At 35.5% G+C, this 16,080-nt stretch overlaps 1 protein-coding gene across 19 annotated transcripts in view; it reads right to left on the minus strand.

The window, feature by feature from the left end:
* MPDZ (multiple PDZ domain crumbs cell polarity complex component) overlaps positions 1-16,080 on the minus strand; it is a 175,200-nt gene that overhangs the window by 82,967 nt on the left and 76,153 nt on the right. For 10 of the 19 annotated variants that reach the window (XM_058301853.1, XM_058301864.1, XM_058301862.2 and 7 more), the window contains 7 exons: positions 11,958-12,141; positions 10,474-10,563; positions 8,830-8,939; positions 6,094-6,240; positions 5,156-5,320; positions 3,159-3,344; positions 1,578-1,787 (listed from right to left, as the gene is read on the minus strand). In XM_058301853.1, coding sequence (XP_058157836.1) covers positions 1,578-1,787; positions 3,159-3,344; positions 5,156-5,320; positions 6,094-6,240; positions 8,830-8,939; positions 10,474-10,563; positions 11,958-12,141 — 1,092 coding nt within the window. The remainder of the gene's footprint in view (positions 1-1,577; positions 1,788-3,158; positions 3,345-5,155; positions 5,321-6,093; positions 6,241-8,829; positions 8,940-10,473; positions 10,564-11,957; positions 12,142-16,080) is intronic. The other 9 variants (XM_058301867.1, XM_058301855.1, XM_058301860.1 and 6 more) reach the window with 1 other exon arrangement.

Here is a 16,080-nt window from a genome sequence, read left to right on the forward strand (position 1 = left end):
AAAGAAGGAGCTACTTCTGTCATCTCCTACTAGAATATTACTTTAAAGAATGGAATTTACTTGACAAGGAAAGTTACCTTATAGTAAAGTCTCTTCATTTAGAATGGCTTAACAAAGTTCTTACATGTACAGTCTGCTTAAGTTGGAATCCTTGGCTATTATACTGTAGCCTTGATTCCAATGACAGAAAATCTAACATTTTTATTTCAAACTCACACAAAATGGGCTAAAGTATTTAGATAATTGTCCTACCTATATCAATCTATATCAGCAATACATACAGAGGACTATTAATTGGAAAAACTGCTTTTCCTCTTTTCCCATGAATTTAATTCTTAAGACCTCGCTTTCTGTAACAGATACAGTTCTGATATGTTGCAGTGTATACTAAATTTGAAATATTCAATATGCTTATGAAAGTTACTTTGGAACTAATTTAAGAAATGAAAAGACTGCCTCTGAATAATTGGTATGGTTTCTCCTTTAGGGCAATAAAAAACATACACTGAGTCATGTTGCCATGTCTCTTTGTCCAACAGAAAATTCAGAATCAAACCTATGGTCCAACCTTACTAAACATGTAGAATCCCATAATGGCCTAGCTTCATTCTTACATTCCCTTTGTATTGATGTTTTGTCATGATATCTGAATCCTAGTTTGATTTTAAGCTGATTTATCACAGTTTCTCCCTCCCTTCTTCTCTTTCTTTGGTCATAAATATATTTTACGGATTATCTAAAATTCTTTGTGGTCTAAAAGGTAGGGCACAAATAGTTAACACTTTAAATATACTAAGAAGCTTACTATTTGAGCAAATTCTTACACAAAGTCAACAAATCCTTAGCAATTTTATGCAAATATATTTATGTATTTTGGTTTTCTTTCACTTAAAAAGATCCACAAGTTTTGAAACTTTCTCTAAAATTTAAATGCAATACAGCAGTAAGTGCCATTTACTATAGCTAATAAAAGATACTGCCATTATGTAGCATAAATTCATTAGTTGTTTCTAATATTGCATTAATTAATGATATGGAGGTTGTTCCCTCCCAGCAGGAGAGCCCAAGTTGATGAACCCACTCTGGAAAGTTCAACTCCTGCTCTGCAGTAATTAGACAGCAAATGTGGACAGCATATATAGGAATAACATATAGACAGCAGGTAGACAGTAATCCAGGAACTTATGCCATTCTAACAGAGATTTTACTTTATTCTACTGTGATTAAAGATTCCACTCTTAGTTTTTAATGCTATTAATTGCTCTAATATCCATTTACATTGTTATAAATGTTTTAAGCCATATTTCTTTGAAAATACTTGATTCTGTATTCATCATGACTTTAATATCTAATAATAAATGTCAAAAGTAAACCATAAAGCAATACATTTCTGAATTCCCCAGTTCTTATCTTTCCCTTATCTTTCTAAAATATGATTCAAAATTAAATCTCTATACTATGGAGTCAATAACCATGTTGATGAAAAGTATCAAAAGAGGTGACTAAATCACAAGAACAGCTGAACTTAAAGCAAGTGTACAAATATAAAAAGAAATTTTAAAAATGTGAATTCTTACCGGTAAAGGCTTGGCAACGCCTATCCTCACAGTCCCTGACGGTGCTCCCTTCAGTGCTTGCACAGCCTCTTCAAGACTGCTGTTTTCCAAGTTAACGGCATTGACAAACATGAGTCGGTCTCCGGGAAGAAGTCGTCCATCCTTTTCAGCAACACCTCCAGGCACCAAGGAACGAATGACGATCACAGTGCTTGCCGGATCAACTGGGTCCTGACAGAATGGAAAAGGAAAGAGGCATCAGCGCATTTTCACATTCAGCAAAGTGTTCAAAGGTTATTTATCCTGAATTGTAATGAATGGGTGATTGTTTCAAGTATTTAACAAGAAAATCATACAAAACTTCTACTGAATTCTCTGGGCAAAGGTTATTTCCAATACAGAATTCACTTGCCATCATTCCTGAGTAGACCACTTACATCATACAGAAAGCTTTCAAATTTTAATTTTAATTTTGATAGTAATTGTCATAATTTTATAACTATTACCTGAGGCTAAATGGCAGGTATAGGAATTATTAAGAGCAATGTTTGTTAAATGGAATGTTACTGTGCAGAACATCAAGTCCCATGAAATGTGAGTGTCCTGAACACTGGGCCTGGCTTTCATCCTGGCCTCCCAGGTAAGGGCATTGTACAGCACTGTGCCAAATGCATATTTTGCATTTCTACAGAAACCACTTTTTAGCATAATAAACACAATTTGCAAAAGTAAAAAACACAAGGTTTTTCTTTGCTCTGAATCTAAGGAACAACACTATTCTTATATAACCTCAGATATTCTGTCTGTTATAATCAATATTTAAATTAAATAGCCAGACTGGATCCTCTCACAATAATAAAATTAGTTTGGCCTTTCCTTTTCCCTTAAAGATGTATTTGAATATCTAATTTTGAAACCAAGAAATGTAGAAAGAGACCATAGTGTACGTGGTGATACAGTATTTTCAGAGACAAGCAATCTTAATTATTAGAATAAGACTCCAGAATCAGGTCCTATGAAGAACACAACTGCCTGGAGTCATCTGAGATGGCTTTCTGGTTCAGTATTAATTGATGAGGAGCAACAGCTGCGCTCTCTCAGACAGACTTCAGCATTTGCTCAGTTACTCAGCACAGGCTACAATTATGCAGGGTAAGTATGCAGGTCACACTTGACCAACTTAAAGCAGTATTCACAAATTTAGTCAAATGAAGGGAATTTACAACATATCCACCTTTAAATCCATCATTTACCTCAGACAATAGCAATAAATATCTAATAAGGGTCTTACCATTAAAATACGAACTATCAATATTAACAGCACAGAAATACAAATAGTTTAAACAAACTCCCCGAATGACCAAATAAAATTATGTTTCTATGACATTCTCTAAGATGTTTTCTGCTAGTACTTCAAGTTCCCAAGAGCTGAAATACAAGATATCTCAATGAATTCAATGTTAAAAGAAAAACAAATAAATCCTATAAATTACTATTCTGAAAGATTTCCCCAGAAATAAGAAAATGTATGGAGACATTTCTGCTATCAACAATATACTTTTAGGATATATAGTCTTTTTGTTGAAAGTCAGATATATTTACCTGATAATCTAAAATGCTAAAGCCAAGTCCTCTGCTTTCTTTCTCCAGCTCTATGTGCTGAATGTCAGCCTCCCACATGGCCAAAGGTCCTTGAACCACCTCGGTATTCCGACCCACATTGGTCACCGCCAGCACAGGATCCTCTGTCTCCGAGGACCCAATAAATTCTCCTAGGTCTATATGAGGCTGGATAACAGACAAGGACAGCTCTTATTTCAGAGGCACTAGATTAGAAGATAAATGCATCAGTGCTAAGAGGAAAAGAGAGATTTCCCAGCATCTGCTCATAGCAAGATAACTATGGAATAAAAACAACAGCTTATCTTGAAACCTTTAGGAACTATAGTAGCTTATTGAAAGCTGTTAAAGAGGAAGAAACAACTAGTTGTAATGAGCATTAGAAAGTTATGGATCAAAGATTTCCTATAAAAATACACAATGGTTACAGCTTAGCAGCATAACCATGGATGATTTTCATTTTTTTCACAAGTGTCTGAATTACTTCTACATTAAAAAAAAAGTAAAGCTATTTTGATATTAAATAAAAAGAACTCTTATAATAAATACATAGAAAAATTCAAGAAAAATGGGTATGTGTAGAAGTTCTGTAGTCTATGTAAACAAGGGTTCCGGAATGTTGTGACTTATGATTTATTTCATTAATAAATTAATGAGTACAGTGACAAGACATAAGATTTGAAGTCAGATTGGACTGTCTTCAGTATTTCTTATCAGTGTTGTCTTGAACAATATTCTTAGCCTGAGCTTCACAGAATTTTTTGAGGACTGAATGAGGTAAAATTTATAAAGCACTCAGGAAGAAGTAATTAAAATGTAAGCCTCTTTCCATAAAAATAAATGATAATGAATCTAGGTTAATTCAACTTTGTCCAACTCTATGAATGTTAAATTTAAGTAGCCTGTGTTCGTGATGATGAAATACTAATTTGTGCACTATTATTTGCTTTTAATCAATTATTTCACAGCCTTGGACCATGGGTACAAGTCTGTCTACCTGCTTTATTGTGATAATCTCATTTATAGCTGATACAAATGTGTATGGATATACATGGTGCTGTCCTTTGAGTTCACACAATATGGATTTACGTTTTTGATTCTACCCTAACCTAATCTCCATAGGAATATTAAATTTTGTACCTTATTCTTCAAAGTCTGCAAAATTATCCCATTGTTTGATCCTTTCATTACACTGTAAATCAAATACTAGTATTTTCTCTCATTATATCTTACATCAGATTTGACTAGACTTCAAATTATGTGAAATCCAAATTTTAACACTATATATCTACATGTCCTCAGAAAAGCTGATTTGCTCCATTTCTTGACATTTTGATTGCACTAGAAAATAAGTGGGAAAATGGAAATTTATATATTTCACTGAAAATTTTGTGATATAACGTGCTCAAATTTCTCACATTTTAAAAGTATGCATATTGTGCACATAAGAGCTATATGCACAGAAATGGTGCCCAGTCACTGAGCACTCACTATGTGCTGACAATGAGTTGAGTAAGTGATAAGTACCTTTTACCACATAGTACAGACATTCCATTTACATATTTCAGTAATGGGGACAATATGAGTGTCTATTTCCTAAGAATATGTAACTAAATTATACAAGCATATACAAGAATATGTAACTAAATTAAACTGTGCAATAAAATATCTATTATTTTATTACCTTATTTAACCTTAAGAGCAACCCTCTGAGACTAGAATTATCATTTACGCTTTACAGAAGACAAAAGGAAATATGAAGTGACTTGCTCAAAGTCATCCATACAGTAGTGCCAGGTCTGATTCAAACACAGGTCTGACTCCAAGGCTGTCTGACTACAAGCCACGGGCTATGTGAGGAAACCAAATTCCAGCCCCCTCTATCTCCACAGCAGGGAAAAAAAAAAAAAAAAGACTTAAAAAATGTCGCACACAACTCAGCCCTTCTATTATACATTCAGATGTCCAAAATCTGATACCTTTTCTGTTAGCTCAATATCACATAAGTCCAGGCTATCCAATTCTGACTGGGCGGTAGGTGGAACAGTTCGACGACAGCACACCATTGTCACTTCTATAGGGAGTTCTTTTAAAATATTCACCACATCTTGGTGATTTTCTCCAAGCAAAGTTATGCCATTAACCTATTGAAAGAAATTAATTTTCCAAGAAAGAAAAATATTTTATAACATGAATATTTCTTCAAAAATAATTTTTATTTAATAAATTTTAACTTTACTATGGGTACTATAATTCTGCTTTACTCAAAACTATATTACACCTGTAGTAACTACCTAAAACAATTTACATGTAAGTTTAGAGTCTTGTTGGAACTGAACCTTCAAAGGAATACTCAGGAAAATCATTTGATTTCATCCATGTTTGATTCACCAGCATAGGAGTTTGGGATGGAGAGTTTATAAGAAATATTCCCAAAGAATGAAGGGAAAATGGTAAAGGTTATCTAAAAATTGATGTTTTATATATTTGAAAAAAATCAAAATGGAAAATGGCACATAACCAAAAAAAACTACACACAGTAGTTGTCTACTGAAGGGTGATGATAAATGGGAAGATAGAGTCAGGAAGGAGACTTTTCACTGTTTATCTTTAATTTCTTTGTGATTTTTGAAATAGGTCACTACATTACCTTTTCTAAAAACCGAATAAATGTTTTAAAATTTTTATAGTTCTCTGGACCTCAAAAAAAAAAGCTTAGAATGAGTCCCAAAGATCAGTGTATATATACACAGTACACAGATTGGATATTTCTTCTTTGGTTGGGTTTTCATTTGAAGATCTCTCTCGTAAATACCTTTCAGAGAGAAATTTAAAATAAGTACTTAATGATTCACCATGCTAATCTTTCTACTTCTCAGATTTTTAATGGCGGGGGATAAATGGCATGGCTCCTTACTTCCAATAGCTCATCTCCACTGAATAGCTTCCCACTGTGTCCAACAGGACCTTCTGGTAGAACAGATCGGATAAAATGATGTCCCACTGTTGCTTCCAGACTTATCCCCAGACCACTGTTCTCAGTGAACTTGCTCACTTGGGCCACCTAAAAGAAAAAAAAATTACTGACAATTATAACATTCTTTTGGGTTTTTTTCCTACTCATGCAAATACTTTGTGTTTACCCAAAGATGAACAAACCTTACTGTAAAGTTGCAGTAAAAGAGACCTCTTCCAAATCTTAATGATAGTATGTGCAGGGTCAATATCAGAAGCTATATTATCTGACTTTGAAACCTAATGCTGGATGAAATCCCTCTCAGCCCTTAAAACTCAGTTTACGTGGTGATGGTAAGTACAACATTGAGCGTGTAATTAATGCCACCAAACTGTAACTTAAAAATTGTTAAAGTGGCAAATTTTATTTTATATATATATATATATATAACTACACTATTTTAAGTCAGTAAAAGAAAAAAAAAATCAATTTAGATTTCACTTCCTCTTAGAAAAACCTTCCAGATCCACAATGATAATGTCGATCCATCCTTTCTTCTACACTGCTCCTTCTATGATTTCATTTATGTGCTATAACTAGAGAGCAAATGATCTGAAGTTAGATCTTTGACTGACCAGGCTAATAAATAATTTAGTGCTTTCTTACATATAGAATACTTTTGCCCTTGACAAATTACTAGGAGTGCCATCAAGAAAGCATGTAGGCGGCAGACTTGGCCCAGTGGTTAGGGCGTCCGTCTACCACATCGGAGTTCAAACCCCGGGCCTCCTTGACCCGTGTGGAACTGGTCCACATGCAGTGCTGATGCGCGCAAGGAGTGCCGTGCCCCCGCGTAGGGGAGCCCCACGCGCAAGGAGTGTGCCCCGTAAGGAGAGCCGCCCAGCGTGAAAGGAAGTGCAGCCTGCCCAGGAATGGTGCTGCACACACGGAGAGCTGACACAACAAGATGACGCAACAAGAAGAAACACAGATTCTGATGCCGCTGACAACAACAGAAGTGGACAAAGAAAGAAGACGCAGCAAATAGACACAGAGAACAGACAACCGGGGTGGGGGGTGGAGAGGAAAGGGGAGAGGAATGAATAAATAAATAAATCTTAAAAAAAAGAGCATGTACACAAAGGGCAGTTAAAAGTTCAGACTCAAGTCTGACTTTTGTGACCAAATAGCTAGTCAAAGCGTCATCTTCATTATTCAACTGAAGAACTGCATTCTCAAGTATGCAAACCAGACATGCTGACTTTATCCCACAGAAGAAATTTCTGAACTTTCTTTTCATGTTAAATTAACCAGTTAAACCAGACCTTACTGTATTTTTCCTTGACTCAATTTAAATTTGTAATAACAGCTGAATATAACCTAATTCTTTTTATTTTTATTTTTTTTCTCTCCCCCCTCCTCCCCCAGTTGTCTGCTTTCTGTGTCCATTCACTGTGTGTTCTTCTCTGTCCGCTTGCATACCTGTCAGCGGCACCTGGAATTTTTGTCTCTTTTTGTTGCGTCCCTAATTCTTATTTAATGTTTAATCATCTTGAATGTTTAAAAAAATTGTCATGAGAATTAAATGAAACACTAGAACACAGCTTGGAAACAAATGTACAATAAATGCTTGTCATTAATATTGTACATTATTATCTGCCTTTTACCTCTTCTAATCCAGCAGTACATGAATAGTCACCTAAAGACTGACAACTGATGTCAACTTTGTTAAAGTTCTTTTTAGGATAACAGATCATTAGTGTTATATTAGATATGCAAATCATTAATAAGCTAACATTCACAATTGCATAAAAGCAATGATATGAAAAAAGTATGGAGGGAAGAGGATTTGGCTCAATGGATAGAGTGTCTGCCTATCACATGGGAGGTCCAGGGTTCAAACCCAGGGCCTCCTGACCAATGTAAGAGCTGGCCCATGAGCAGTGCTGATGCAAACAAGGAGTGCCATGCTACACAGGGGTGTCCCCATGTGGGGGAGCCCCACACGCAAGGAGTACACCCCGTAAGGATAGCTGCCCAGGGTGTTGCATTATCTTGCTGTGAGCTGTCACAGCAAGATGATGCAACAAAGACAGACATAGATTCCCAGTGTCGCTGACAAGAATACAAGCAGACACAGAAGAACACATAGCGAATGGACACAAAGAGCAGACAGATGGGGGGGAGGGAGTGGAGCAGGGAAGGGGAGAGAAATAAATAAAAAATAAATCTTAAAAAAAAAAACTAAGCAGAATTAAACCTCTTAAGGAAACAGAGAGTGATAAAGTGTGAGAAGGAGTCCCTTTGCAATTCTGTATATAGTTCATGATGATTTTTGTTGTATTTTTAAGTAAATTATGTCATTCTAGTCCAATTCTTTCTATAAATTACAAGTTTAAGAAACAAAAAATAATTCTTCTTTGTATATACATTATTTATGCTACTTCTGGAAATATTAAAATATTGATGAATTATAAATTCTAAAATTCCTATCCCATTTATTTTAGTTCCTTGGTTACTATCAAACTTTCTTTAACCTTAATTTTTAACATCCAGATCAGCACTTTTAGGGCTTCCAAAAAAGCCTTGGACATTTATTACTTATCTGGGACAGATTCTGATGATCATTTTTATGACGGCATGTACTTCCTGCTCAAATACAGCTGCAAGTTAGGGAGTTACAGTAAGCTAACCCACCACTATTTCATAATTAATTCCCATAATCCGTTGCCACTTTGTGAGCAAGGCAGCATCTTGTTGTTGTGTATCTTCTACTTCTTCAGGCTCAGCTGCCAGTAATGGATACTCTGAAATGGTCAAAAGAATTAAGTCAGTGACAAATGATAAATATCTCCATATCTTAACATTCTGTACAAGGGACACCCACCAGAATCTATATGTGGGACCAAATCAGACTCCTTACCTAAAATATGAGTATTCTTCTTTCTATACATATTTTAACAATTTAATTTAGAACCCTGTCATTTGCGTGTTCAATGCTATACTCTTTTAAGAGATTTCTTTTCAATCTTAACTATATTTCCAGCAAAGTATCCAGATAATGTCTAACTTTCATATAAAAGAGTGAGGACTCCTAGCTGTTCCAGGATTCACTTGATGGTCCTTTAATGACTATAATAAAAAGCCCTGCTGGCCTCTAGGTTAACTCATCTCCCATTTTTTCATTTGGTCCTACAGGAGTAAAAGGACCCATGCTATGTCCCTTAGCAAACACACACACACACACACACACACAAAATTAATAATCTATGTAAGCACATGCACAATGAGAAAATATAAATTAAAATTCAATGAAAAGTTGATAGTGTGCATTAAAAGAAAACTCCAAAATTAGAACCCCAGTAACTGAAAAAGAATTTAAAAAATAAAATCACTGAACAAATTATGTACACAACACTGAAGTCTAAATACCTAAAACAAGAAACTGAGAAGAATGTAAACGTTATATTCAAAGGTTTCCAGTCATCATAGTTCTCAAAAAAATCTCTACTACACAGAACTCTCTAAGTTAATTTTTTAATGTCCCTTTTACCATTCAAATTTCAAATTTAGTGTCCCAAAATTCAGTTAAAAAAGGGAAGACTCAAACAAAGGGAGATCTGCTTTGGACGTTATCCAGCAGATTTAAGTTACCAACATATCTAAGTTGATCTTGACTAGTAAAAAAAGCACATGGCACATAGCCTAACATGATGGCAGTTTACACTCTAGCACAACTGCAGATGAAAATAATGCTGATCAAAAAAAATTTTAAACAGCTTGATGGACTCTAAATTTGTAGTGAAATAATTCTCAGAAAGGTTTAATAATTTCTTTGTACAATTCCTTTCCAAACCAACTTCCCAATATGAAAAATTAGAACTTTTTTAAACTTGAGAAATGAGAAAAAGCCTACCAACACTGGACAGTTTCATTCCTAAAAGCTTATACTTCTCTAGTGTTTATTTTAAAATACATTATAGTTTTATTATCATTTGCTCTCTAAAGAGACATGTTGACAGCACAGAAACAAGGGAATTAAATTAAAACCATGTGCACAACTGATGGATTCCAAAAGGGTTTTGGGTAAATGTAGAAGGAGGAAAAAAAAAATTACACAAGAAAATATACTACATATAATTGAAGTACATCTACATTTTAAACATCTACAAAGCAATCCATCACGTCTCCAAAAAGGGACTTACAAATATCTCTCTTCTGAAAGATACTTTTAGAAATTTGCAGTATATTCATAGAGACATTTGATGTCTCTATAAATGTCCTGAATGACATTTATAAAAATAATTCCTCTTTAAAAAGACTAAATAAGGACATAATAACCTGGTTCCAAGTGTTTACCTTCTTCTTCAGTTGGTAATATGTTGGTGTTTCTCCTCAAAGATAAAGAATCTTCATCTTTTTCATAATTGTCTTAAAGATAAGATTATTTTAGTAGTTACGTCTTTAATATAATCAAGCATTTGAATTTTTCTACCTAATTGTGTGTTTGTTGCTTCTTTATTTTTGTTTTTAACTTTTATTGTAGTATATATATTCAACTCAAAATTTCTTCTTTTATGTCATTTTTGTACAATTCAGTAGTATCAATTACATTCACAAAGAAATAAAGGTATGCTACCATCACCATCATCCACTACTGAAATGTTTCCATCAAACCAAATCTTAAAGTCTCATTCTATATACATTAAGATACCCTGCCCCCTGGGTAATGTATAATCTACTTTCTGTCTCTATGAATTTACATATTCTAGTTATTTCATATAAGTGAGATCATAGAATATTTGCCCTTTTTTTTTTTTTTTTAGGAGGTATCAGGGATTGAACTCATACATAGGAAGCAGGCATCAACCACTGAGCTACACCTGCTCCCCAATATTTGCCCTTCGGTACTGGTTTATTTCATTTAACGTGATGGCTTTAAGGTTTATCCATGCTGTAGCATATATCAGAACTTCATTCCTTTTTATGGCTGAATAATATTCCATTGTATGTACATGCCACATTTTGCTTATCCATTCATCTGTTGATGAACATTTAGACTCTTTCTGTTAGGCTTTTTTTTTACTATTTTGAATAACATTGCTATGAATACTGGTATATAAATAGCTGTTCCAGTCTCTACTTTCAATTCTTTTGGATATATCTAGAAATTTAATCCCTAGATAAGACTTTGTTTTTAGAAGGTAAACTCTTCAAAAACCATGTGTACTTAAAGGAAAGTTCTTCTATTAATAGTAGCAAAGAAGTGACAAATTTCTCCACTGATTTGCCTTCCTTTCCTGTAATACTGAAGTAGTATATGGTGTAAATAGCAGAATGGTTTTAGAAGTAAAACAATTTTCCAGCCAACAGCCCAACTTTTACCAACAAACCCTTACATCATTGAGCTACACAAGAACTTCAATAATTTGCTTACTAGAAAGTGATGAGCACTTAGACATTATGAGACCACATAAATAATCAGGTCAAAGCAGAGTCCTCTCACCAAAGACAGAGCATTGCCATGATATTCAAAAGTAAGGTAAAGTGGGAGCAGAAAGGGAAATGACCATGCATGTTTCTAATAGCGGAATGGCAACTGAATGAATAGTATAGAGATAAAGGTGCTTTACTCAGAGGCCCATTCGCTAGTTAATGGACACAGTGCTAGTTCTAAGTAATCCTGACTTTATCAAACTTCCTTTTCATTTGACTCATAATAATAGTTGAGGGTAGAAACCATTCTTCAAATAAATTATTTCAGAATTAGAAAAAATCAAAATGAAATAAAATTCTAATGTTAAACCAGATCAATCTGATGTTACCTTTGCTTATGCTGGCATTAGGAGGTGATAAAACCACGTCTTTTGTGGCATCCTCTGCTGACGTAAGCTCGGCTTCCTGCTTTGTACCTCTCCTCATTAGTGTCAGGTGCACAGTTTGTCCTGTGTGTCGCAACACCTCTACTGCTTGTTGATTGGTAAAACCCTGAAGGTTTGTGCCATCTACCTGTGAAAACACCACATGTTAAAAATCAAATGGATATCTGTTTACCCATTCACAAAATGCTTATTTGTTACCTGTTTGTATGAAAAATCTGGGGAAGAGGCAATGTTACCCTAACTGGAAAACAGGTAGTGTTACCCTAACATCTTTTTAGGGGCCAGAGGACCAGTCCTACCATAAATGCATTAGATCACTTGGGAGGCTTCTGTTTATTTTGGTTGATACAGGTTCTGGAGCATCACTTCTAGAAATTATGAGCCAATAGTTCCTGAGTGGAACTCAGACTTCTATACTTTCTTTTATTCTTTTTTATGCCCTAAGTGATCCTAACCCACAGTCAAGCTGGGGAATAGTTTCTATAAAGGATACAAAGGTAAACAAGTTTCTGATAGGAAATCCTCTGGGAGAGAACAGCATATTGGAGTGATTTTAATGTGGCTGTTTTTCTCTCCTAAAGGTAAACAAGACAGTGATGAGAGTGGTTGCTGAGAACACTAAGGCATGCCAAAATCATATTTATACTGGCTTAACAACAACAAAAAGACAACAAAACTGCCTTTCTTTTTCCTCTTCAAAAAATGACAAACAAAATTAGAAAATATCCCTGCGATCTTTCAAACTATTTCAACTCTGCCTCCCCAGAATGCTCCTTAGGACAGACAGCACTCCAAACCACCCCGTGGCTGAGAATGCCCCATGTTAACTGCCCCACCTCCATCACCAACCTCATCCTGAATGATGCTGCCTGTTTCACTCTGCCTGCCTCCATGGCCTCATTTCCGTTCCTCTAACCTGCACTGTGCCCTTCAACCAAGGGATCTCTGAAATCTTGTTCCCTCAGCTTGCATTCTGGACAGCCTACCCCAGTCCATTAGTTCACTTAGAAAGAGTCTTCTTGCACTACATCAGTTGGGAGAATTTTGCTCATTTTGTTTAATGCAGATTCTGGGGTCTCACTTCTTATGAACAAAGAGTTCCAGGGCAGAGCTCAGACTTCTACACCTTCCTTTATATTCTTTTCTAGTTGTTTCAGATTTCAGTTCAACAGTTAGTTCCTTAATTAAGTTATCTTGACCCCTCTGACCACCGTCAAAGGTCTCTTTTGCCTATCTTTCTTCATTATGTTTATCGGAATTTCATTGTTATGCTGTCACAACAGTATTTCATTTATAATGTTCTGCTCCACAAGCACAGGCTCTGTGTCATTTTTTTTTTTCACAACTACATCACTAAATCACAGCAGTCCACACAGATGTTCATTACAAATGGAAGTCCACAGCTTCTGGCTCATATGCCAAAGATTTATTTGTAAAAAAATTACCTTTTGGATTAGGAGCAAATTATTATACCATATTTTTAAAAAGTCATAAAATCCAAGTGAAAACAGTTTGGAAAAGTATAACAGTAAATTTATTGGTACTTCTTTTGAATATCTATAAAATTGTCACTATAAAATGGCTGTGTGAATATCATGCCTTTCAAAGCATAGTGCTGGTCATATTACGGCGCCCAAATATTTACTAAATGAATGAGAATTAGAATAAGACCTAGATCAGTAGTCTCCAAGATGGAGTACCCTACTGCAGAAGTCTCTGGAAGAAAATACTAGAACTTCTAAATGAACATATTTTAAATCTCATTTCCATTTTATACATGATACATAAATAATGTACATAACACATTAGTTATTAGTATATATTATATATGAATAGATAGGAGGGAAATAAGGGAGGGAGAAAAGAGTAGGCATTTTTTTAAATGATAGCTAGACAATCAAAAATTTAGAGACCTCTGATTTAGCTGATTCTCTCATACTTCAGAGATTCCTTAAACCTTGAGAAACTTCTGCCCTAATGGCAACTTGAACATATATGTCTGACTCTTTCTTGTTTCCTTTTACTCCCACTCTGCTAATTCCCTTATGGGAAGTCTAACTGAATATAATAACAGAGAAAACATTGCAACAAAACTGGAAACTAGGGAAGGACAAGAGTCTTAACACCAGTAACTTGGTGGAATTTCTATAAAAAACAGTTTGGATAGGACCAAAGTGAAGGCAGGCCAGTTGAGTCTACATGTGAAAGAAGAGCTCATCTGGTACGTAAGAAGAAACTTCACAATCCACTAACACTTTCTCATTAAAAGAAGACAGCCAGATGGTATGTATGGATCCTACCCAGTGACTTCAAGAAATTCACTGAGTGCAAGGTGGGAGCATGCAGCAGCATAGAATCACTTATATATGTAATGAAAATCATGTTAAACCATGCATGTACATACATGCATACACACACACACACAAAGCATCAACAAAGTCATGGCTGTCACAACAAACACAGAAAGCAATTCCCCATTGTGATTCTCTAGCATTGGTCTCTTCTCTAATGTATTAATTTACAAATTAAGCAAGTGAAATTACAGTAAATTTAAACTTTCCCCTTCCTTCTTCCTTGGTTAGAACCTGATCATGGGAAACGGACTTGGCCCAGTGGTTAGGGTGTTCGTCTACCACATGGGAGGTCCGCAGTTCAAACCCCGGGTCTCCTTGACCCATGTGGAGCTGGCCCATGCGCAGTGCTGATGCGCGCAAGGAGTGCCCTGCCACACAGGGGTGTCCCCCGCGTAGGGGAGTCCCATGCGCAAGGAGTGAGCCCCGTAAGGAGAGCCGCCCAGCACGAAAGAAAGTGCAGCCTGCCCAGGAATGGCGCCGCCCACACTTCCCGTGCCACTGACGACAACAGAAGCGGACAAAGAAACAAGACGCAGTAAATAGACATAGAGAACAGACAACCGGGGGAAGGGGGGGGCAAATTAAATAAATAAATAAATCTATAAAAAAAAAAAAAAGAAACATATGGACAAAACCTACACAATCTTCAAAAGAACCCATCTCAACTCACATTTGCACAATATGACCAAAGGTCAGAGGACATGGCATAATATACACACTGAATCATCAGTACAAATATCTTCCTATGAAACTGTTACTGCAATGAACAGGGAAAAGATATTTTCTACAACTTCCTTCAAAAGATTCAAATTTCAGGGAGTAGATGTGGCTTAAGTGGTTAAGCAACTGCTTCCCAAATGGGAGGTCCTGGGTTCAGTCCCCAGTGCCTGCTAAGAACAGAAAAGATTCTGCTAAGAACAGAAAAGATTCAGATTTCATTGTATTTATGGAAATAGGAGCTATAGTCAGGAAAAAGAAGCAAACATCTCTCAGAAAAAGAAAAAAAAAATACTATTACAATGAAGACAGTCAATAAAATTTTAAATACAGCAAAAATGAAGTCAGGAAATAGAAGACAGGATCATGCAATTCTCCCATATCTCTGGGGAACTGAGTAATAGATAAAAATGAGCAGAGAAATAAGACTGAAGACATATAGACTGACCTAAGAAATACAGTCTATTTAGGAATCAGGGAATCTTACCTGAGTCTATAAATCAAAGAAGCACATGAAAAAGTAGAAAATGAAAGAAAAAAAATCCAACACAAGAACATATCCTGATAAAATTCTTGAATTTCAAGGATCAAACAAACTAACAAAAAAATCTGCCAGCATTTAGGCAGCAGAAAGAGCAAGTTACCTATAGAATTTGTGGGAAAGAAATTGTGAACCAAGAGTTTTATACCCAGTGTAATGTATCTTAAAAAGCAAATCTTGATGAGATGCCATGATTGTGGATATTCTATACCAAAGTCAGTTGTGAGAGGGGCTACCATGAAGAAATTTAAATGAGGTAGATGTTCAAGCAATCTATAATTCACACACAATTGGGGCATAAAAGGGCTGGGTTGTTGAAGGTTAGGAAATATTGGAAAGGATTTTTTCTTTTTGAGGAGAGAGTATGACTTTTTTTTTTTTTTTTAGGAAAGAGTACTGGAAGCCCCCATCCCACTTCCACCCCCAGAAAAGTGGTACCATTTCCCACTTAACC

Source organism: Dasypus novemcinctus, chromosome 8 (genome assembly GCF_030445035.2).
Source record: "Dasypus novemcinctus isolate mDasNov1 chromosome 8, mDasNov1.1.hap2, whole genome shotgun sequence".
NCBI classification, from domain to species: Eukaryota; Metazoa; Chordata; class Mammalia; order Cingulata; family Dasypodidae; genus Dasypus; species Dasypus novemcinctus.